Here is a 24,303-nt window from a genome sequence, read left to right on the forward strand (position 1 = left end):
TGTGTGAGCGTTGCAGCCGGAGCCAGTCGGTGCCCAGTGCCACGCAGCGCCGCAACATGGAGCGGAGCCACCGAGCGATGCGTGAAGATCCCCGCAGCTGTCAGGCTGCACACGTCCGGTGCTGCTTTTCAAAATAACACATCTGCAATGTCCAGGAACGGAAATGAGAGTACGCATAAACAAAAAAAATAGAAGAGTTTTCTAGGGATTATCAGGGACCATATTCACAGATTATATGAATCTAAAAAACAACACAGAGACTAAATTTAAAGAAAATAAATAAACCATCAAAAAGAGCAGAATAAAAGAGGTCAAGAGATTTCAAGAGGCCAAATAAATAAAAGTATGAATCTGTATGAAACATTTAAAATTGATTTGAAAGAGAAAAACAGCACATATAAAACAGAGAGAACTGTTTTAAAAATAATACAGTAAAATAGAGTGAGTATAACCTTGCAAAATAGCTTCGTTGAAGGCACGTGTGCAATTAAAAGAATAAAGCACTTCCGGTACGAGTGTGTTCTCCAGCTTGACGGGAGGTCCATGGAGATCAGAGGCAGCTCAGCAACAAACATCCAGTGGGGGGGCCGGAGGCAGGTCTCATGGATTATTCATGAGACCAGAGGAGGAACTAATACCTTAAATCATTCATAATTATTCAACGCAAACAAGGTCGATGCCAATCAAACTTCAATCCCCCCCCACCCCCCACCCCTGGCAGGACCACGGCGTGTGCCATTTAAAATGATAGATGGACAGAAGGTGGGCCGGTGTCAGACATTATCCTGACCTCCTCCCCCTCCTCCATCACTCAATAACATTACAGGCCCATCAGCCTGAATCACAATCAGGGGAGGATGGAGCAACAATAACTACACACACTGCTCGATGGCCTCGACCTAAACCTGTGAGGTGTGTAGGTGTAACGCACTTTAATACACACAGTCTCCTTAAAGGATCCGAGATAAAGGACATTTTAAAGGCGTTTTAGAACAATTTATATTAATTGTACAGTTTCAAATCGCTGCATCAGGCTCAGTCCGGAGCAAAGGACTGTCAGCTCATGTTGGGGATCCTAAGATTGAGACCTTGTTATACTATAATGAAACAAAACAGTTCCAACAAAGAGCAAACACTGGGCGATTAATGGGGAGACACCCGACGCGATGTGGGCGACCATCTGCCTCGACCGGCTGGGGTGAGGGGGGAGAAGTGGGGGAGAGAGGAGAGGCCAGGGACAACTGTGTAACTGTCCTATTTAAGCTCTTTGAGACTGGAACATAACACTAGTTAAACGAATAGATGTAATGATATAGCAGCACCAGTTATTAATAATAATAATAATAATAATAATAATAATAATAATAATAGTGTGGCCCTGTTACTGCATAGTGGTCTTATTTTAAATACAGTTTTATTTACCACTACACAAAGTGCTGTTTTGCTCAGATTACAAAGCGGGAGATAATGTCCTTATCTGGCATTAGCTGTAATCTCCTTATTCTCTAATTCATTTGCAAACCAGTATTCAGATATGAACTGAACAGAGGCAGAACCCGTCGGTGGAGTGGTGCAGCCACTTCTTTCCCAGTGCAGCACCGAGTGTATTTACTTCTCAAGCTCCACTGATTTGAAGACTCTACCTTCTCTGACAGCCTGTTAAGACACAGTGAATAAACTTCAAGAGCTATTTTGACCTTTGTCCGTTCAAGTGTGAGCTTCACGGAGCTCCACTGGCAGCCACAGTCGTCTAGTTCCCATTGAATCAAGAACTCCTTTTCCAGTTTTCTACTGTTGTGTATATTACTGCTTTAATGTGTGTATTTTCTACTACCACTACTAAGAGAGGAATATGAGGTTCAAGGTAATAGCTACAATTATCCGAAATATCATTTTCATCAGTAGAAATATAACAATATACTGTATTATATAGTATAAAAGTTATGAGGAGGTGGAACCATGGATTGGAAATAGTGTAGGTCATAAATCCGGCCTCCTCCATGTTAGTGGATGGGACATGGACAAATTGAAAAGTCAAAATACCTGTTGAATATGTTTTCTCAAAGATGGTCTCTGTCATTTCACTACTGCTCAAAATGCACAACATGCTAACGTTAGTACCACGGATATTTTGGCTCCATTTCTGGAGAACGGGAGAAAGAGGAGACACGTCGTCCATCTTTCATTACAGTTTATGGGCTTAACACTCTATTAATGTGTCATTCTCTGTATAAACCATTAACTCAGAGGCATAAATCTGTCTTTAAACTTACAAGAAATAATGTGACGATTATCATGACAAATATTAGTACAGACTGATATTAAAGTTCTTATCCTAATAAAAGGTGTGTCTCCTCCCGGCCTGTGATGTGCACTAAATCATTCAAAATAACTAATTACACAGTCTATTAGTAAGAAGCAAAAACCTCTGCTCCCATGTTTGACACTTGCCAACATCATAGGTCTCAGCTTGTGAGCAGTGTACCTAAATATATCCTTCAGTTGGCAGACATGACAAACCTGCCAAAGGGCATATTTGTACTTTAAACGGCCTCCTCTCCTCTCCCCAAATGGAAATGAGAAATACCTGAGGGAGGCCATGGAAACAGGCACTGGTGCAGGCTATCTGCCACGGTGTGTGTTTGTGTTTGTGTGTGCGTGTGTATGTGTGTGAGTGTGAGTGTGATGGACGAGTTGGTCACAGTGGAATCCTTTCCCCCCCACCACCACCACCACCACCATCATCAGAAACCCATGCACCTCCACCAGCATTGAATCAAACCCTGCCACATCCTTCTCTCTGTGTCCTCCACTGTACTTTCCCTGGGTCTGAATATAAAGAATGGAGAAAAGTGAAGGTTCCTTCAACCGACCACAGTGAGATTAATAGAGGGGAAACATAAGGGAGAAGCTGGAGAAGTCTGACAGCGACTCAGTGAAGCTCGGCCCGGCTGGATCCTCTGTCAGCAGCTCCTCTGGAAAACTGTGTGTGATGCCTGCAGCTGATTTAAATGATTCTCAGGTTTACTGCTGATATGTGAATGAGAGATCACTGTGTCTTTTACCCGTACTTTTACATTTGGTAATTTAGGTCAATTTGACTTTAAAGTTTTCTTTTATCTTGAATGTGCTACTTTCCTCACACTTTCTGATGAGGCGTCATTTAAAATGGGTTTTACACTTCCCTACATTATTTCCAGACGCTTTTTACATCCGTGATTACAGATGAATAAAATTTGTGACAAATCCGCCTCCAAAACATTGTTTGACTACTTTTTATTTTAATCTCTTTAATATTTCAGGTCGACCTCTCCTCCAATGGATCGTTACACTGCCTGTGTAGAAAAAGGGCTGCAGGACATCTGGATTACTTTCCATTGATGATGGATTATAGAACCTTTTATTTCCTCCCCCAACGTTTATCACAATTGATTTACTAAAAAACAAGAACCTGTATAAATGACACATTATTAATGCATTATTCTGACACAGTCTTTACAAAAACATCTTATTTTACTTCTCTTATCATCAGCATTTCTCATTTGCTGTATTGTTTTGTCTATATTTATGATATTTTAAGTTTTGCGTGCATTGATTTGAATTTAAATGTCCTGCATCCCAGGATATAAGAGGAGTAACAGCCCAGAGTCCAAAAGTTGTTCTTATTAAAGACTTTTAAAGGATCTATAAAGCATTAGTAGACCAAGTGATTTGTTAACCATTGATTTATCCATTAGTTTATAAATGGTGCCTCTTCAGGAAGTGCTACTGCTACCTTTACTTAAGTAAAAGACCTGAGCCCTAACTATAACTGTTTCATTATCCTTAATAGCTTCTGTGTGTTTAATCAAAATGTAATATAAAAAGAAGGAATACACGATGAAGCACAATAAGAGAAAATGAAAAGCTGCTCCGACTCATAGGGCAGCAGCAGTGGCTAGGGAGAGACAGGGCAGATCCCTAAACAGCTGATTTGCTCATTTGATATAGTCAGACATATAAAAACATATTCCCTGAGGACTTGTATTTCCAGCATCGCAATTCCAAAACAATATGTAGTCAGAGGTAAAAGGTGACCTGAGGCCGAGCAATTGTAAAGTTGTTGTGTACGTCTCCACGGGTGGGGTGGTGGTGGGGGGGGGGGGGGGGGTCTGTGTTTACCAGATGCATGGGATCTCCATGGAAACACATCATTGGGATGGAAACACGAGAGGGTTGTTTACAGAGGACGACTTCACAACATCATGTTCCTGCCTTCATCTCTCACACAGGTCTGTCGACTGACTGAGGTGATGCTTCACAGCTTCATTCATATACACAAGTGTTGAATATTAATACAAGGCTCATCTGTATGGGATCCATCTGACACCCTTAGACAACATACAGTTAAATACTTAAATACTCACTTTCTGATCTGTTTACTGTCAAAGTTTTATAAAAAATGCTTAAAATGACACTTTCAAAAATATTTAACTGCTCAAAGTGCAATTGTCTCCCAGAAGTGTAGAAACGAACTTTGCAGATAAGGATTAAAAGTATAATTTAATTGTACATGAATCTCAATTCAATGAAAGTTTAATTAACAAATGTCTATTTCTCAGCAGAACACACAGGTTCATTAAATCTCTTCAAAGACATATTTGCATTTCTACTGAATTTAAATTAAATCCGTAAAAAGTATTAACATATTTTTTTACCTAGTCTTTTTTGTGTTGACATTTTTTTATTGCCTTTTCCCCCTGTCAATTTGTTATGTTTGACATTAAATGTAAAACAGAACTTATTCCCCTTTAAAAATTACAACTTGTAGAAAACTGTTGACTTTATGGTTAAAAGGTTAATTTGACTTTAAGTTTCATTTTCTGTTCTTTTCTTTATTTATCTGTGAATTTTTATCATTAATGTAAAAATGAAATATGTAAAGAATAGTAAAGTTTGTGGCAACGCTTCCTCTTATAACAACTTGTGGTTAACTGTGCAGGTCTGGGCTTAACGTTACCTTTAGCTTTGTGGCTACAGAGACTAGCAGCAGTCGATCACACACAGTTAATCCACCTGACACCTGACACCTGACAGTGGAAGCAGGTGTTACACGCTCCTACAGCCTCATTTTCTCCGACATGATTTCCCACCCGATGAAGGCTGAGCCTGTAAATGCTCTCCTGCACTCGCTGGCTGACATCTGTTACGTTACAGGAGTTGTGCCTCAGAACTCGGAGCGACAGGGTGCTGACAACCGCGGTAACAACAAATGTGTTTGTGTTGCACTTCCTGAAAGAGATATATTCCTTTCACTGGATCTACTGCATCGATGCTCCTTTCGAGGTGAAACAAGAGACTCCTGAGACGCAGGAGTTGTTTGTTACCGTCATGGTTCAGATTTTTGCTGCAGAGCTTGTAAGTAAAAAAATACAGCAATGTTTGTAAATAGATTTTTATTTGGATCTGCAACAACATCTGACCATTTTTCATCAAAATCCATGAACGATTCTCAAAGAAAACGATAGAAATATTGAAAACACCCCAATTTACCCCCTGATCAAGTTGAACTGGCTCTTCCTTAGGTCGTGCCCCCCCTCCACAAATGGGTATCGGTTGGGTTGTTGTTCCGTAATCCTCCTAACTAAGAAATAAACACACAAATGCCAGACGGAAACCCCGACCTCCTTGGTGGAGGCAACAACCCCACTACCTGGACTCAGGAATTTGAAATCCAACCATACAGTTGCATAATAGCGTTATTCAATAACTCTCTTAAGAAATACGGCTTTCCTAGACAGCCAGACTCCAAACCCTCTTTGCATGCCACCTGCAGTCCCCCCCCCCCGTGCGGCCCTGAGAAAAGTGCTTCGTCTGAGCCCGTGGAACAAAGGCTCGGTGTCCTGCCTCCGAGACATCTCCAGTGGAACCCAGAGCATTACTGCAGAGCTGGCATTGACTTCAAAGATCCCCCACTGAGGAAACCCCCCTGGCATCCAGATGTAAGTCTTCTGGGATATGTTTTGCGCTGCAGGTTTATAGCAGGATTTCGACCGGCCATTTTTCCTCGCTACCTGCTGCTTTCCCTTTTTATCCATTCACTCGTCGAGCTTCTATTCCATTTCATCATCTCAGGTGTTATTATATTTGTGGCCATGCTTTCACTGCAAGCCAATATGTTTGATTTCTTCGCGATTTCTCCCCTTCTCCTTTCCCAAGGCTGTAAAGTATACACCCTGCACAGAATCATAACAATCCCAGATCTGAGCATGTGAAAGGAGGCGTATTAAACGGATCCACCCGAGGGGGGAAGCGAGCAAACAAACGCAAAGCCGAGACATCCTGAAGAGCGAGAACAAGATGAAACACCTTCTCAACCAAACAAACAGCGAGGAGATCATAAGACTCTGAGTGGACGACTTCCTGAGAGCGACGACCACTGCTCCACACATTGTTAATAAACTTTCTCGGGAGAATCTGAGGAGGACGAGGCCGAGGCGACTTCTTAACCAACCGTATAGGACGCTCAGCTTTCTGATAAGAGTTTCTGTCACACGCCGACTCCACTGGCCTGACTTGTTACTGTGCTCATAGCTCACACAGTCTGCAATCCATCAGATCACTAAAGCAATACAACTTTCTTTTTACCTTAAAATAGCTGCTGTAATATTAGTTAGATGCTTCACTGACTTGGAATAACGAGAATGTTTCATCTTTTATTCCCACTCGTCACCTTGATCATCGGTTCTCTGGGTGCGATCTCCTGTGAGAAGTGAAGCTGAACTGTGATCAGTTCAAAAGACTTAGAAGTCGGCAAAAATCAGTGTTTATCTCCAATGTTCAGCAGGAAGCTTTTTAAATATGATATATTCTTAACATAGCTTAGTGGATTGTTGCATTAAATTCAGCTACTACTGCTCCCAGTCTCAAAAACAAAACAAGGAAGAGTCATATATCATGCAGGTTATGTGCAATTACATATTGACAACCAAACACAAGCATAACAACAAACCACAATGCATCTAAATTAAGGCAAAGGATAAATATGTCATGGGAAATGTGAAAAAACTGTGGAAATATACAATGTGTGGTGAGGTCAATGTAATATTTATTATATTTATATTTATATTAATGATAATGGCAACAACAAGGCTGTAATACTGCCAGGTCAACATCTTCACTGATTCACACAACACAACAAATCACTATCAATTAGGATTTGTAGAATATACAAAATAAACAATAAATAATTAACTATAATCCCCTTTTTCTTGTCCCAAACATCATGGTACATCTACGACTAACACACAATCTCCACCATAAACAGTGACAGTGCGACACAGTGCTCAGTAGGTGTGTGTCATTGGGTCTCGAGCTGGTGCTCCAGGGGAACTGGGTCTAACAATATGCATCAGTATCACATGGGTGAAGTCGCTGATGCTTCTGCTTGAGATTCCTGTGATGTGACTCAGTTCTGCCACAACCTGTGACACATAAAAACAAAGCAATTCTACGTGAGTAAAAACAGATGTGAGGATTATATACACGTACACATTAATTAAAATGGAGTATTCACACTCATATGAACCATGTGTGTTTTACCTGTTCCCACTTCCGGACAGAGAGGGTGAACGTAGCCACAGCGATGACCCCAACACCGAGAAGCATGCAGTCCTCAGTCACTGTCACAAACTTCTCTCTGGGTTTTAAAACCAGATTAAAGTTATTTCAGAGAGTAGATGTTGGACTGTTCATTTGCCAGGTGGCCACAGATGCTATATTACTGTTTGTCTGCGTGATGTGTAAATAGGCAAATGTTTGCTAACAAGTTGGCGCGAATGTCGTATTCTCAGCTTGTTTCTGCTGCCCCCAAGTGGCCAATAAGCTCCACCACTTATCACAGGTTTAATAACTTCCCCCACTAACAACACAAGGCTGTAATCATTCTTAAATCAAAAACTGAGTACACACATATGATGAGTTTCTTTCTCCTAGTGCGTTATATATATATATTTTCTGCAAAGTTAAAAAGCCCAAAGGCTCTTGGGTAAATAAGTTCCCAGGGGACAAGACAGAGGAAACCTGATATCACAAGACAGAGTTTGAAACTGAAACAACACTGACAGTTCCCAGCTGTTTGGAGTTTACTCAACAATTCATCCATCAGCTTCTTCATTGTACCATGACGCTAGCCACCTGTCCCCAAGACATCAGGGAGTGTGTCTCAAACCCAGATGTAATACCTCTGTTCTCTGGAGGGGCTGCTACACCGGGTGGTCGTCTTCAACAGCGAGTCGTAGACGGCGGCTCTGTCCAGGCTGATGAGCTGCAGAATGTGGTGGCACAAGTCGTAGAGGTCCTCCACAGGCACAGACGGCTCATTGTGACCTATCAGAGTTCAAATGACCACAGATCAGTGCAGCCCTTTCCATTAATGCAGTCTTACATAGTGGCTCTGTGTTTGTGATGTCATACCGAGGACCTCCAGAAGTAGCTCTATGTATGTCAGAGGATTCGGGGTATTGAGTCGGAAATCAAGAGCTTTCAGGATCATCATCTCTGACTCTTGGAGTGTCTGCTTGGAAACACTGAGGCCGGCTGAGTGCAGAAAGTGCACAGCCGCCTTGTTTGTGATTATCTAAAAAATCGTTAGAGCAATTATCGGGAGATTTATTTACTTTTAATTGCAGGGAATTGAAAGTTATTAAGGGCAGGCGACTCAGAACTTACGTCCTCGAAGAGAAACAGTTTGCTCGCGAGTTGCACGCAGGCGAAGACGAACACGGGGAACTTCTCCTTGATCTCATCAAACACAGCATCCTCGTAACGTCTGTCGGCAGCTGCTGCTTGAAGCGTGGGGGAGGTGAGCAGATCGGTGAGGTGCTTGACCATGAACCTGAGGAAGATCAAAAACGAGCCTATAGAACATTAATGTATAAGGTGAGGCAGGGAAAAGGCAAATAAGCTGCTTCTTATTACCGCTGAAGCAATTCCATGGCGTGGTATCCGACCAGAGGATCGAGTCTCAGCTCTTTAGTTAGGAGGAAAATGCATTCTGGGTAAAAGCAGAGAGGGACACATGTTGTTCAAAAAAGCATAAAAGAGAAAAATCCATCGTGACTGTTGAGTAAAGACGCGACAGACCATAATCAGAGCATACAAAATACATGCACCCATAAAAAATAAATTGTAAGGCAATATCATGCGTGCAGTAAAAGGGAGGCAGTAAATGTGTGTGACTAATCCTGTGTAGAGTGACACAGGCAGAGAGCTCGTCTACTTCTGTGAAATGGGATCAATAAAATGAAATCTGAGCCGTAACTCTCCGTGGATCCGCTGTCATTTATGAGCTCCTCGCCGTGATGCTAATTGAACATAGTGCAAATGAAAAACCATGAATATATCCCATAGTTTACCAAGGTACAAATCGTCCTCCGGATGACGATATAAAATAACACGTAGGCCCAGATGTTCCAAAGAGGCAAAGAGTGAGGCATGTTAAAGAGACAGAACTTGTATTAGAGGTAATCCACGTGAATTCATTTTAGTACGTACACTTTAGGTGTGGCTGAACTACTAAGAAGCTTCTGGATGTTCATTACAATCATTAAAACTGTTTTCTATCCTCCATCCATTGACTGTCAGTTAAGATACAGACAAGAGTGAAGCCAACGTGTCTTGTGTCTCGCCCCCTGGTGGCTTGCTGCAGTATAGTTCATAAACCCTGCCTCCTCCATGTATGTGGATGGCACATGGATTAAACTAAAAAAGGCAATGTTTCAGGCAAATACATTTTTCGCACTGATGTTTGTAAAAATCCTTGTTTTCCCGGTAAGTTTGGTTTTAATCAGTCATTTAATGCTATAAAAATGTGTTAAATCATGATTGACAGCTGATGCTGAATCAACCATTACTGCAGGGACGCCGGCTCCAAGTGATGAGACCCGGAGACGGTAGTGTTTGTATCTGGGATGTTTGGGCTTGATTCCTGGATAGTGGGAGGAAGTGAAGATGTGTCGTCCATCTTTATTCACAGTCTTTAGCTCCCGCTGCACTGGGCGGGTTTGTTTGCTCAGGTGCTGGCAGTTGAGAGTTTCCATTGCAAGTTGTTCTCCGTAATGACAGGGCTCACTCACAACCCCAGGTGTATGAAGGTTTACAGGGTGACGACAGCTCACAGCTTCGTTCCTACCCGGAGTCTAAAGCACTAAACACGTCACCCTGTGCTCAATATCTTGGTGTAATCGTGGAATAAATCTGCATTATGGCATCAGAAACATAGCTAAGAAGCTAAAATGAGAGACGAGGCAAAACTTAGAGAAACTTGGTCTTTTCACTGTCGTCCATTTGATTTCAAAAGTCTTTCTTATTGTCTACAAGACTGGTCAGGGCCTTAACTATTCTTCGTTTACTAAGAGTTCTATGTAATTAGGCCTAATAGGAATCTGCTGGAGCTGATCAGTTAGTTGTGCCTGGAGATAAATGAACTAATGGGATTTAGTCACTCTGCCGCCCCCTGCTGGACCCACTTTAACTCTGGGTTAACTCTGCAATATACTGTCTGTCTGAGTAAAACAACAGTTCATGTAAATTGTACATGTTCTCACACTGCACATAGTTTTATCGTTTTTACACTGTGTATATATGTAAAAGTACTGTATTATTATACTTACACTTGAGTATTACATGCTACTTATCATTACTTACGCCTTATTTCTGACGCTTGCTTCTGTAATATAGCAGATTTCCCCATTATGAGACTAATAAAGGATCTTATCTTATCTTATCTTATCTTACTCATCTTAACAATTACAATGTTTGTTCGTTACCAACCTGAAATTAAGAATTAACTCACTCACCATATGTTCTCTGGTTCTTGAAGTTTGTGTAGTTTTGTGATAAACTGTGGAGGTTTTCCTTGTTTCTCTTGTTCAGGTCGATGAGAGCGTCAGACAGTAAATCACCTGCGGTTTCTCGAAACCTGTGATTCGATGATCTTTTCGCCATTTTCAAGGATTAATTCACTTCTGTCGGGAAACAAGTTAGAAATTAAACCGTGTGAGTGTTCGATGTTTTTCCAGAAGATGGAGCTGTTTCTTCTAACTGCTACTAGGAACCTCTTTACCTGACACGGGGGGGGGGGGGCACATTTGGAGGTAGCACAGCTGTGTTACATTCACACAGGTCGTAAGCGGAAACCCATTCCTCCCAGCGCAGATCTCACAACACACGGATGGGCTCATCTCGTCGTGGTTAAACCGGGACCGATCTCAGCAAATCACTTGTAACTCTGCGCTGAGTGTGACCGGTTAGGAAACATCCCGTCCCCGCCGCGTACTGTGACAGCAGACATGGCCGACAACACGCCGACGGAGTCCGGGTCCAAGGCGCCGTTCGCCACCAGGATAGACCCGATCAAGGCGGGTCTCTCCCTGGAGCAGATGCACTTCATCAAGCAGGTGGAGATGGAGCAGTGGAAGAAGAAGACCGTGAGGCTGCGGGGCAGGAACGCGGTGACGGGTCTCGCCATCGGGGCGCTCGTCCTCGGCATCTGTATCCTTGCTTTAGCGTCAACACAAGGTGAACTATGTAACGTTAGCTTAGCATGCTAACGATACCGTGTTCAAGTTACATCACCCTTGTGTTGTTTAATACTGAGGCTAATGCTAATGCTAACTCACCTGCGTGACGGCATGTGTTTTTAAAGTGAATGTCAAAGCCCAAGGACTGGTTCACTGAATGCTAATGATGCTAACATGACAGTTAGCTAATGACTTTCTTAGCTCATTTAAACTTAAAGTGCCAAGAACATCTGCTTGACTCCCCAGCTAGTTAGTCAATTAAACCATCATATAGTCAATTACATACTTTAAATAACTTAATGTGATCAAATACTTTTAAATGTTCAAACTTTTTAAACGTATAGTTTTATATATAAAGGTAACTTAGGCAGCAGTGTCTGTGTGATGCCTTCAGGGTCTTTGTGAGGACATAAACATAATATTCAGCTGTTCTTGGATTAATTAATCCCCCCTCTAAAATACACTTTTAAATTTAGACACCTAAAGGGATAGTTCACCCAAAATTCACTCTATCTCCTCCACACTGTGCTGAGAAGGAGGAGGAGAAGTGTTTCAGTCCTTAAAACACTTCGGGAGTTTCATGGGCAAACAGCTTTGCAGCTAAATCCAATACAATTGAAGTCAAGTGCGACTGATTCTGCAAAGCGTCATAATGTTGAGGAGAAAATGGGTGAACTTTCATTTTTGGGTGAACTATCCCTTTTAAGAAAGGACTTAATGCACAAAGTCCCAATTACAAGATGCTAAATAAAAAAGTAGGTCCTGGTTTATATATTATGCCATGATATTTACAATGTTATTATGACAACGACATTGATTGAAGTGTTTCTGGCAGATATGTGGCTCATATATCTAATATTATCTATAAGAGTTTTATGAATATTAAAAAACAGCACCACAACCACCAGCCTCAAATTACCTTAAAAATGAATCAAATACTGTATATTATAAGTGTTATTAAGGCAGAATGTATATCTGAGCTGTCACATTGTTTATCTTTTGCTATTTCAAAGAGTAAATAAAACATAAATACAGTTTTTATAGCCTCTGCTGTATTTACAAGCAGTGATGAGACAAACACCTCGCTGACATCACTTTGTTGCCATGTTGTGTCTGTGATGTCATAATGTTTCCTGCTTCCACCTATTTGCCTTGACCAGTCCTCGTTAGACGGCTACACGTTTTACTCCGTCTCTCAGGAGACTGTCGTGGAGGAGCTGGATGAGGAGGCCAGACGTGCGAGAGCGCGGGGCACAAAGACCGATGCCAACTGAAACACGTGTTTTGCCTCCCTGTTGTTGGACCGCGTGTCCGTCCTGCACTTAACCGAGAAGGGACTTATGGTGGACACCGAAGCTACGGATTCATATTCCACTACTGGCCGCTGTTTTTCTTTTTCTTCCCCCCTTGTTGAGACAGCATTGTAGTGGACTTTGTCTTGATTGTGAAGTTCTGCTGCTAAAACTGGACGCGTGTTGATATCGATTTAAACTTGGCTGTCAGTGGAAAGGACTAAATCACCAGACGTAACAAGACCTATCACATCATGTTATACAAAAGGCCCAGATTGAGGAGTAATTACAACCTGCCAGGCTTCCAGCCCTGGTGATCATGTGACGTGAATACAGATTAAGGGGCATATACTTTACACCAGTCAGCAAATGTTAACTTTAGAGCAGCTTTTAACGGCAAAGAATGACACAGCTGAAACGACACATGGATCCACTTGTTGAATCGTATTATTTATGTCTAAAAGAGTGACTTGTTGAATAAAAATCTATTGTATTTGAATGTTTCTCCAACTATATGCAGTAAAGATGACACGAGAGAAGTGATATTTACAGTTGCATTTATTATTTGTCAAAGTTCGATACACTGTCTGATCTAGCCACCAAATCTCGAGAGTAGAAATATAAAGTAAGACATTGTAAGGGAAAGGCACAGATGCAGCATGGCAGGACAGCAGCTTCTGGAAAAAGCAACACAATTTATATATTTACATTCAAAGTTCAGAACTTTCTTGTATATATTATGATTCTCACAGGAGAAAATTCAGTGTGTGTTGTGGATTTTCTCATCAAGGCCACAGATACTGATTCACAGCTTGTCCCACAAAATGCACAATTATCTCAAACGGCAGGCGGGCAGATCATCACTGGGATCGGACATGAACTGGAGAACACCCTCAACCTCATGAAAAAATATTAGGAAAACACATCAGCTCTTCTTCGACCGACTGAGAATCAAGATAGATTTTACTAAAGTGCACAAGGTGCTTGAATCATGAACCAAGCAACAAATAATTTGTCTTTTTTTTGCTTGAGCAAGAATTAAGGTTGCGGAAACATTGAGTTTACATTTAAAGTGTAAACGTGATCTAGAAATGCACTCTACTATATACACATGTACAAGCCAGTAGTCTAAAAACCTAAAATCAATATGAAGAAATACTTTCTTGTATCTTTTGAAGGAAGCTACGTGCCCACATTCAGAACTGCTGCACAACTTTTCCTCCTGATGCATTAACATCATGATATTGACATTATACTGCTTAACAAAGTGAGAAATCACCTTCACTTCATCTGAAAATGTCAGAATCTTATCAGGTGTCAAAACCACCAAAGAAGTTGTACTGCAACAAAATCAAATTGTTCAATCCATCGTGACATTGTCATCCCCAGGAAGGCAGCAGTCAGCTCCACTACATGAAAAATATATTAACTGTGCTGAGACATCATTAACTAACCACATCAGATATGAGATTATTCAAAATATTGTCATCTGTGTACGAAAACGAGACGTAGGAGTTTCTCTGTGGTTCACGTCGCTGTGTTCAGAGCGATTAACGGCAGTGAGACGACAGGAGAACTCCAACTATCAGGGAACTGGGTCAAGGTCATTGTGTCGCCACGACTCTGCAGCACTCAACTGACGAGCCTGATCAGAGAAAACATTTAAAGGAGACATATCGGGCTCATACTCAGGGTTGTCAATTTAATTTGGGTTATTATTTGAAAAATAACACTATTGCTGCAGCTCCTCTTTCAGCCTCTGTCTGGAACACAAGACTTTGGGCTTTTCAACTATGCAGAACTTGTACATTCACACAAAAACAATAAAATACACAAAAAACGCATAATATGTCTCCTTTAAAACAAACTGTGATCTTGAACTGAAGCTGGTGACCTCTGACCCGTTGGCTCTCACACTTTATTTACAAGGACAATCAGGACTGAACTGGAATCTGATTGGTGGATATTCTGTGCTACCGGTGACAGTTTCTTCACATTTGAGGTAAATGACCACTGGCAGAGGGAAGCAGGTTTTCGTTGATCGGCGAGCGGGTGTGTGACAAGTGTTCACGTGCTCCTCCTTCAGGACGGGTAGGAGCACTTTGAGTCCCACTTCAGATGAGGTAGTCCAGATAAACAGCTCGGCTGAGCGTTTCTTACTGGAGAAGGAGAAGATTCAACGTTAGACTTGAGTAAGCATTCTTACGGTTAGAGTTTAACATTTAATATTATGCATGAAGTTTGTTTAGGCGGCGAACACTCACCATTCTACTTATGTCAGTGGCAAAGGTGACCCCTTTGCTGGGTTTATCCTGGGAGCCGCTACTGCTGCCTCCAAGAGAGTTTCTCCTAATGATACCTAAGGAAACAAAAACAGTACATTCACACTTTACATCCGTTTGGACATTAAGTTGTCACACATTCAGTGGAGGATGTTCTTGGATTTTCTTCTTTACCTTGGAGTGGCAGTATGTCCAAGCGCTGCAGGCTGTTCCGGCGTGATGAGGGGAAGCCGTTCCCCTTGGACAGGCGGCGCTGTCGACTGGACAGCATCGCAGCAGGAGAGACGATGCCCGGAGGAGGAACCTTACCCATCCGCTCATACAGCTCCTCGATCTCTTTCTTCTGGGCAGCCTGCAGGTCCTGCACCTCGGTCAGATGTCTGGTGAAGGAAGACAAATAAATAAGCCCTCTCAGTCTGGGAATGCACAGCCTGTAATCTCGGTATTTGTCTAACTGAGCACATAAACATGTATGAAGAGTCACAAAGCCACACAAATGTTATGTTATTAAATTTGCAACTTTGAAAATACAGATTAGAAGTTTCCTATGTGTGCAATATGTGTATTTACCATGTTAAAGTGAGAAATATATTGTCTGGTCATATATTGTAATGAAAAACAATACCTGGTAAATGTCTCTTACCTCTCTCTGAGTTCCTGAAGCTCCTCCACCATTTCCCCATCTTCCCTGTCTGAGTCATCGCTGCTCAGGTAGGGAGCACTGCGGCTGTAAGTCATCATCCATAAATGGTGAAGGGCATTCGTGTACTGCGGGCTGCCCGCCCCCCCGTCCCACGGCCTCCCCTCCATCTCCGCAGCCGTCAGCGAGAGTCCACTGTCTGCAGACGTCCCCAGCAGGCTGAGGCTGTACGCTCTCCTCCGACTCCTCTTCTTCGTCCTCTGCCGTTCCCCGACAACCTCTACCTCTTCGTCTTCATCTTCGTCCTCCACTCCTCTGTCCTGTGTCAGCTGCTCCTGCTGCTGTTCCTGGTTCCCGGGCCACACCGGCTGTCTGTCCAGCTCCTGGAGGACCACCGAGGACCCTCTCTGAGGATGTGGGTGAGGAGGGGACATGGTGAGGGAGGTGCCCAGGCTGGTCTCAGACTCCCCCTGCTCCTCTGTGCTGCTCTCTGATGTGGAGCTGCTGCTGACCTCAGGCTGTAGTGCAGCAGGGACAGACACAGCAGCCACAGGGATGTCAATGCTGGGCGTCACCTGGAATCGGCCGACAGTCACTGGAAAGGACTGGACTTCTAGGATATAGAGTGAAAAAGTTTGGGTTAAAGCCATTTAGACTAAAATGATGTAACTTCCCTGATCAAGGATCCTAACTTATGTAATTAAAGCTGTGAGTTGTGTCCTCGATTGAGAAGTTACATCATCTGGACAGAGAGTTTATATGAGTGACAGCCAATCACAGGCTGAACAATGATTGTTCTCTAACCTGATCAGAGCTGATTAATCATCAGGACCCCCTCCCCCCCCCCCAAAAACAAACCTGACGGCCTCAGTTTGATTAAAGAGGAACCAATTACAATGTGGTGCAGTGGTGTTGTGTTTCCACATGTTCTTTGATTTCTGGGGAAATAATTCATGGAAAAAACGTGATGGGAAAACAATCACACCCGTGTAGGGGGATGATATCATGAGAGTTAGTAATTTGGTGCAGATACAAATAAAAATCTGGATCTAGTGAATCTAAAAGTGGTTTCATAGTGGGTCTGTTGTGTCTTGGTGGAGTTCTGTCACACTTATTTCCTACTAAAGGCTCGATGGGGCCCGATCACATCTAAACAAGATGGTTCTGGGTCCGAACACCGGTCTGGAGTTTGGGTGTCCTCCCACAGTGTGAATGTGAATGGTTGTTTTTATGTGTAAGCCTTGTGATAGACTGGGAGTACCACCCACCATTCACTCAATGTTAGCTGGGATTGTCCCGCCCTCACTTTTAGCATAGCTCACTTTCTAAAATAATAATCTCCCGTTGGCAGATCTCCACTAAAGAGCCTTAATTTACAGCAGGGATAATAAGCGATGACGATGGTGATGAGGTTGTTTATCCTTCGTCGCCTCTAAAGAGCAGAAACACTCGGCTCACATCTGCAGACAATTTGAGGCTTCAGAGTCCTGCAGTGTCTCACTCTGCCCACTAAGTGTCCTTACAGTAAACACAGAGCGTGCCTGGGTCGCTGCCCGCCTGCAACAGAGGGGCTCTGTGCTCCGTGTGGAGGGAGTAAACACTGACAGGTGTGGATGTGGGAGGAGAGGCGGCTAACGAGCAGCTCCGATCACCGATTGGCCGTCGACGGTGGGCAGGGCCGCCATCACACCTACGGCTGTGTTCATTTTGAATGGGACATTACATCCAGACGCTTACGCAACATCTCCAGAGGCACCGCTAATGGATGATAATGTCGCCAAGGCTACGGCAGAGAGAAAGAGAGGGGAGGGGGGTAGGAGGAGGAGGAGGAGGGGGGGGGGGGGGTACTGGAAACAGCTCAAAAGGCAAATTGTCCAGGACAGAAACTTCAGGCTGTATTTAGACCCAACACGTTATAAACTGGAGCTCGGAGGAAAAACGTGGACCATTTGGCTGTGGGGGCGTTTGTGTATATACACAAGCATGTGTGTGGGTTTGTTTGGGGTGAAAACATGAACCTCGTCCATGTTATGTTACAGCTGACGTAAGAGAAAAACACGAGAGAACATTCACAGAATTTCTTACCAGATTCAGGGGAAGAGACTTTTGGTTTTGGGAGGCTGACGCTCATCTCAGGTACGGGGGGGTGCAGCTGAGAGCTGAAGGACGATAACTACACAGGCAGAATAAAGATTAACAATATAACTTGCTTGGTGGATCCACTTTAAATAAAGTCTCCCTGTCAATGTCGGGCAAATTTGATCTTTATCGGTTTCCTTTTCTATCCAAGATGTAAAAAATTGACAACTAGAAAAAAATAATTGGGGTTGACCAACAGAAAAACTACAAATTTAGCAGTTTTCAAAGAAAAAGTTTGGATTAAATCATCTTAAAGTTTTTCCATTATTGAATTGCCCTTAAAAGGTCAGGAAACTGTGAAAAACGTGCTTTGCAATTTCATTGACCCCGAGTTTGTGTTTTCAAATAATTTGTTTTGTTTGATCAAGTATTCAAACCATTAAGATTTTAAGTTCACAAGAAGTTTAATTGAAAAATGTAAAACAGACAATGGAGACAAAACCTTTCACATGTGATTGAAGCAGTGAATGTTGAATTGTTGCTTAACAAACGGCTCAAACTATTAATCAAGCATCAGAATTCTCTCCATGGACTCGTTGATTAATGAATCTACACATTTGCATATACAAAGACTTGCTTTAGAAATCAGATTCAATCCCTGAGATAAGAGTAATGATGACTCACAGTGCTCTGAGGGCTCTCAGGGGGCGATGGGGAAAGATCTGACGAGGAGTCTGAGCTGGAGGTTTGTGGACTGGTTTGGGCCTGAACTGGACCCTGTGCTGGGTATTGTGTCATGTAACTGTGGAGACTTTCCTCCTGGGTCATACTGGGCGGACTGGGGAATCCAGCCTGTTGCAGAAACTCCTGGGGAGTCGGCGGAGGAGTGGAAGCCATGGAAGGCGAAGAGACAGAATGCAACCAGCCAGGATAATTGTTCTGAGCAAAGAAAGCGGCTCCATCCATTTGTGTGTTCTCGGGGCTGTGGTAGACATTGCTCTGATCTGGGATGCCTTGGTACTGGGCCTCTACTGGAGTTTGGTACTGTTGTTGGTAGACCGAGGGGTAACCGGACTGCTGGGTCATGTGAGCGGGAAGCTGGGGGTGATACCCTGGAAAGGAAGGGATCCCCTGGCCGGGCAGGTTCGTGAAAGACTGAGCCATGCTCATGGCCATGGAGATGACATTAGCCAATGAAAACAGGGGCTGTGTGTGGGGGGGCCACATGTTGGGATGCTGAGGTGGGGACATGTTGATGCTCTCGTTGCTGCAAGGACTGGGGGTCTCACGCTGAGGACTGGGGGACCCGGAGGAGGGCGAGGGGATTGAAGAGAAGGTGGGGTTGCTGGCCACACGTGTGAGGGGAGGATGAAGCGCTGGCTTGGGGGAACCCGGAGAGCCAGGGTATGGGTACTGGAAGTGTGTTTGGCCCATGTAGGGTAAGTGGTAGTGCTGGTGGTGGGGCAGGAGAGACGCAGGATGGGGGTGGTGCTGGTATTGAAGCGGAGACCCTGGGAGACAAAGACACAAAAAAAGAGTTTTAATCTGTGGTTTTGGAGTCAATCATCTGTGCAAAAAAGAAACAAAAAATCCAAATGTCCTCATTTATCAGACGCAGGGCTGCAGTGGGATCTTGGACTAAGTCGACCCAGAGAGACGAGTGAGATCACTCAGTTGTCCTCTCATCTGATTCTCCCGTTAACCTCCTGCCAAGACGTTTGCCACAAGGAGCATAAATCTTTCCCATTCTTTCAAATAATGGGTTTCCATGGTGAACAAAGACATGTTGTTCAGAGTATAATTGCACTTTTCAGCCGCAGCACTTGCACATTAGACTCAGATAGCTGTGAGGGCTTCTGCACCAGTGGAGCGAGTGAGGCTTTTTGTGTATGACATCTTAGAGGAGTTTAAATCAAACACACGTGTGTGTAAACAGCCTTTTCAGGACCGATTGTGAGATTCAAGGAGCCGGGGTTTCTGCATCACTCCTTTAGGGAAGCCAACGTCCCGGCTCCATCCATTGATTTGACATTTACCTCAACAATGGTTCCTCAGTTAAAAACCAAACCTCCTGTTGCTGATGATGCAAACCAGCCTCTGCTTCTTTCCATGCTGACGGAAACGCAGGTTAGGCAATACTCTATAACAGTGGCGTGTGGCCAAGAGGCAAATTGCGAAAAAAGCGACCATGGAGTGGACATCAAGCCGAGAGGGGACGCAGCACAAGAGGGGATAAGGATGTTCAGATGGCCGCCGAGGCCGAGACACGGGGGCTTAGGGAGGATGTGTGTTCTTTAATTTAGTCCCGTGGGGAAGGAGGCTTTGAGGGAGGAGGGGAGGCGTTGAGGGAGGAGGGGAGGCTTTCTTGGAAACTCTTCAGGAGTGCGAGCTGGCAAGCAGATGTTGCAGACTATCGCGGCGCTGGAGAGAAGCTCCTGGTTCACAGCGACAGCATTCACAGCTCCCTCAGAGCTAGATGGGGCCGTTCAGGTGAGGTAATTACCCGAGAGGGCCTGCTGCAGGGCAGAGACAGATGAAGGCTTTGAGGTGTGGGGACGGCGGACGGCGCCATGCAAATGTCAGAACAATACAGAGAACACTCCCCCCTCGGAGGAGGGGAGTTGGGGTTTATGAGGTAACAGAGCTTTGCTTTGACTTATTCTCTGCCAGAGGACTGTAAGAATATTTCAGTGTGCTGACACAGTAAACAATGCTCGGCCTCTTCACGTGGGACCTGGGGTGGGGGGGGCTATTTACCTGGGGCGTTGTGGAAAGACTGGGAGCGCATTAGAGGTCGCCCAGATGAAGTCACGTCTGCACCGTGGACGTCGCCATTGGGGCACGAGGGAGAGCCACGTACCCCTGCGCTCGGGTTAGCCAGGCCGAAGTCTGAGACAACACACACGTGCATGAGATGATGACACACACACACACACACACGCACGCACACACACATACATATACACACACACACACGATGGTCATGCACAGAAAAATAGATTCAACACACAAATGCTAGGTCGTTAATGTTATTTGCAGAATTTCAGGGTTGCAAGTAATTACTACAAAAAGCACAGCGGGCGAGGCACTAATGCAATCGTTAGTTTCTAGATTCATATCAGTTTTAATCTCTTCAAACATCAGGTTGTCCACTTTCCTCTTACTGGGTTAAATGAGTTAATCAGAGCAGACGTGAGGTCTTACCGGGCAGAGAGGAGGACGAGTGTGTTCGGGGCAACGGCTGACTGTGCAGATTAGGCTGTAAGAGAGAGTGGATGAAGCTCAGTGTCCACTTCACTTATTCATTATTCATATTCATGTTCACATTGATCACCAGGCCTCTGCTATAACTTTGATGACTAAAGAAACCAAAGAACTGTCTGTTGGGTGTTTTTTGAGACTCGTATCCTCCCTCACACAAAGACTCCCACACGTAAAATCCACGTAATGTCCCTTTAAGTATAAGACACTAAAGCACAGGATGCATCTGAGTTATGATGATGCATTGTGTGACTCCCTGAGACCTGACCCCATTTACACGATGATGTATTTATTGTCAGTGTTGTGTGTATCCAATCCATTTATATTAATTTGTGCAAAGAGCTGTTTTCTATAATAAATCTCAGCCTATTAACCTGTTAACAGAGCTATTATTGCTTTTGTTGGTCATTTAAAGGGAAAGTCTGCACAATGTGATTAAGTGGCCACTCTAATCCATCTCTGTGAAAGCAGAGAGGAAGATATACAGAGATGTTTTCATTAGCCAGGTTAGCAGCTTGGCTCCATCCGATCAGCCAGTCTGTGGGATGGTGGGTTTCTTCCTGACTTAACCAGCTCGGTGTGGTTTTGGGGCAGGAGGGTACTGGGGGGCGCAGCCATAATGGTTCTTACGGGAAGTGGTGCATGTAATGTTTTTAATCAGGCGCTAGAGAGAGGCCAGGAGAGATCCGCCCCAAAGTGGTTCTGGGTAATTATAGTGACCAGGGGGTCGGAAACGTAGTGAACAAGGTAGATGGTTGAAGGTTGAGTTTTACTGCTCTCACTCGTCTCTTTTCCTAAGTGAAACTGCACATGACTCTGTTCTCCTTCTTCTGAAAACATCTTGGATTATTTCTACTCTAGGGCCGAAGGAGTTTTGTTCTAGAGTGGAACATATCCTGGCAGAACAGACGCTTCTTTCCCTTTAGTGGACAAACTGTATCTGATTTGGCATCGGGACATATCTTGCACAGGATGGCACTGCCCTTAACAACCTCAATTCTTCTTCCTGGAAGTCTCACAAGTTTCGCACAATCTTAATTAAAACAAACATTCATCATTGAGCCCACTCAATGTGGGCACACAATCTGGAAAATATCCTTATGGTGGGAGCACTGGAAACGATCTGTGGTTGTGGGAACAAATACAGTGTGTGTGAGAGAAGAGGGTTCTGGCTCCGCTTCCACAAATCACAGGGTTTTATGACATTGGTGCTTTTAGGAACATTATGTTCCAAATGAAAGCGCTACCTCAGGTGGAGCTAACAACACTTAACCTTCCATCTTTGAGGCCGAGGCTCCGGAGGCGGCGTGAGGAAACCTTTTATCATCCAGTGACAGAAGCACAGCTACAGCAGCAGCTATGCATTAACACCAGATTTACGGGTCTGCTTTAGATAAGCACCGCCACACACACACTATAGCTGAGGTGATTTATGACGATCAGTAAAACACACAATGCTTCGTTCCCAGCTAACAATGCTGTGCTGTGGATTACTGGAGGGGAGCAGGTGCTGCTGACCTGGGAGGAAGACAGCGAGTTGACCCCGCTGTGGAAAGCAGGCTGGGGCAGTCGGTGCCCGCTGGCGTGGACCGGCGGGTCTTTGGACATCAGAGCCTTGGCCCGTTTGATGATGTCACTCATGCGGTGGATGAAGCCCTCCTTCTCTGATGGCAGGATGAACTCATTGTGCACCTGGACGACACAAGGACAGTGGAAGAAGCATTCAGATAGACGACACGACTGAGTATGACAAATCTAAGTAGAAATACATAGGTATTATCCATAGACTGTTTATAAAGATGGACGATGTGTCTCCATTTCCTCCCATTGCAAGAAATTAAGCTAAAATATCCAAGTAATGGCCATCTTCCATTTAAGACATAATTTGTCTGTGGATAAGGAGTGAAAAATGTATTTAAAGTTTACTTTGGCTGCTTAGTTTGGGCCATGTCCCATCTGCTAAAGTGGAGGAGGCAGGGTTTATGACTCTTACTGCAGCCAGCCACCAGGGGGCGATCAACATGGTTAAGGCTTCATTACAGTCATGGTATTATCAGGAAATGTACCGGAAGTGCCAAAAACGTGTTAGTAAAGTAATAGATAAGAAATAGAGAGTCAAAATACTTTTTTTAAACTGCACTTAGTTACACTGCCGGAGTAAATATTTTGTCTCCATGTATAGTGGATGTCTGTTTGTGTGCTCATCACCCAATCAGACACACACCCCTACAATCATCAGCTACTTGTTCTCAGGAAAAAACACATGAATCATCTCCTGTTAATCCACAATGCAGTAGTTTATATGCAGAGGTTTTGAGTTTTTTTGCATATTCCTACAGTTCTGAGTGTTGCTGTGAATTGTGGGTAGGGGTGTGGTGACCGTTTCCTGTCAGCGTGGCGTAACTCAGCTCATTTAACCACGGAGGCTGTTGTGATGCCAAGCCCCCCCCCCCCCCACACACACACACTGTGCCAGGACTCAGTAAACAAAAGCCCACTGTTGAGAGGGTGAGGAAAACAGTAAATTCAGTGGTGCTGCACATGCTGCCTCTTCAGGCCCTCATCTCATTCGCCCTCTAATGAAGCTAAGAGATAATGACAGGGGGGGGGGGGGGGGGGGGGGGGGGCTTGGCTGTTAGCCTGCGTCACTCACTTCTCAGTGACTCAGATTAAATATCAGCCACAGTTCAGATCAACAAACAAAACGACTGTTAACTAGAGGGAAGAATAAATCATGTGTACGTTCGACTGTGACACAGGAATCTGCAAAACGCATCAGCTGACACAGTGACCTCATGTTTCCGTCTCCATAGAAAACTGTTAACCCATTAATTTCATCTATATTCTTCCTTAGGGGCCTTTGTCTGATATATGTGATGTTCACGCTCAGTCACAGATCTGGTGTCTCCTCTATACTTTAAAAATAATATGAGCAGTAATAAATGTTGCTATGGTCGACCCATATATGTATAATTGGAATATACGGAGGATAGTTGACTTGATAAGTGCAAATATTATTATTGATTGTTATTATTATGTAATTTGGTGTGATCATTTGGTTTTAGTGGCTAATGTTAACACAGTGAGTTAAAGTTTTGCTGTATTCACTATCTTAAAACTTCCACGGCATATATTTCTATTTTAAAAATTAGAGTTTTCCTTATTTAAAGTTTTTCTGAGTCTATGAG

The 24,303-nt window shown here is 43.8% G+C and overlaps 3 protein-coding genes across 5 annotated transcripts in view; 1 reads left to right on the forward strand and 2 right to left on the reverse strand.

The window, feature by feature from the left end:
* Positions 1 to 6,804: 6,804 nt before the first annotated feature.
* Positions 6,805 to 11,064, reverse strand: cntd1 (cyclin N-terminal domain containing 1). Its single transcript, XM_053413997.1, has 7 exons — positions 10,839 to 11,064; positions 8,959 to 9,034; positions 8,710 to 8,875; positions 8,455 to 8,617; positions 8,223 to 8,367; positions 7,582 to 7,678; positions 6,805 to 7,463 (listed from the first exon to the last, which is right to left on the reverse strand). Exons 1-7 carry the CDS (start codon positions 10,984 to 10,986, stop codon positions 7,326 to 7,328), a joined length of 933 nt encoding a protein of 310 aa, XP_053269972.1. The 5' UTR covers positions 10,987 to 11,064; the 3' UTR covers positions 6,805 to 7,325.
* A 126-nt stretch (positions 11,065 to 11,190) lies between these two features.
* On the forward strand, positions 11,191 to 13,398 carry LOC128427121 (cytochrome c oxidase assembly factor 3 homolog, mitochondrial). The gene is made up of 2 exons (XM_053414212.1): positions 11,191 to 11,532; positions 12,732 to 13,398. The coding sequence occupies exons 1-2, from the start codon at positions 11,331 to 11,333 to the stop codon at positions 12,833 to 12,835; spliced, it is 306 nt and encodes a 101-aa protein (XP_053270187.1). The 5' UTR covers positions 11,191 to 11,330; the 3' UTR covers positions 12,836 to 13,398.
* wnk4a (WNK lysine deficient protein kinase 4a) overlaps positions 13,394 to 24,303 on the reverse strand; it is a 36,382-nt gene continuing 25,472 nt past the window's right edge. For 2 of the 3 annotated variants that reach the window (XM_053414209.1, XM_053414208.1), the window contains exons 13-21: positions 22,634 to 22,807; positions 21,059 to 21,113; positions 20,612 to 20,743; positions 18,539 to 19,365; positions 17,861 to 17,948; positions 15,779 to 16,388; positions 15,310 to 15,515; positions 15,118 to 15,212; positions 13,394 to 15,012 (exon numbers count right to left, since the gene is read on the reverse strand). In XM_053414209.1, the coding sequence (XP_053270184.1) occupies positions 15,010 to 15,012; positions 15,118 to 15,212; positions 15,310 to 15,515; positions 15,779 to 16,388; positions 17,861 to 17,948; positions 18,539 to 19,365; positions 20,612 to 20,743; positions 21,059 to 21,113; positions 22,634 to 22,807 (2,190 nt within the window). In that variant the 3' untranslated portion in view covers positions 13,394 to 15,009. The remainder of the gene's footprint in view (positions 15,013 to 15,117; positions 15,213 to 15,309; positions 15,516 to 15,778; positions 16,389 to 17,860; positions 17,949 to 18,538; positions 19,366 to 20,611; positions 20,744 to 21,058; positions 21,114 to 22,633; positions 22,808 to 24,303) is intronic. The other variant, XM_053414210.1, reaches the window with a different exon arrangement.

The sequence above is a fragment of the Pleuronectes platessa genome, chromosome 21 (assembly GCF_947347685.1).
Source record: "Pleuronectes platessa chromosome 21, fPlePla1.1, whole genome shotgun sequence".
Classification (NCBI taxonomy): Eukaryota; Metazoa; Chordata; class Actinopteri; order Pleuronectiformes; family Pleuronectidae; genus Pleuronectes; species Pleuronectes platessa.

Bases quoted from the DNA above. Each gene is read 5' to 3' on its own strand.
- cntd1 (XM_053413997.1), bottom strand. From the start codon at position 10,986: ATGGCGAAAAGATCATCGAATCACAGGTTTCGAGAAACCGCAGGTGAT. The intron at 8,876-8,958 runs GTAATAAGAAGC...GATCTTCCTCAG, and splicing joins GCCATGGAATTGCTTCAGCG to GTTCATGGTCAAGCACCTCA. The intron at 8,618-8,709 runs GTAAGTTCTGAG...ACGATTTTTTAG, and splicing joins AACTGTTTCTCTTCGAGGAC to ATAATCACAAACAAGGCGGC.
- LOC128427121 (XM_053414212.1), top strand. From the start codon at position 11,331: ATGGCCGACAACACGCCGACGGAGTCCGGGTCCAAGGCGCCGTTCGCC. The intron at 11,533-12,731 runs GTATCCTTGCTT...AGTCCTCGTTAG, and splicing joins GGCGCTCGTCCTCGGCATCT to ACGGCTACACGTTTTACTCC.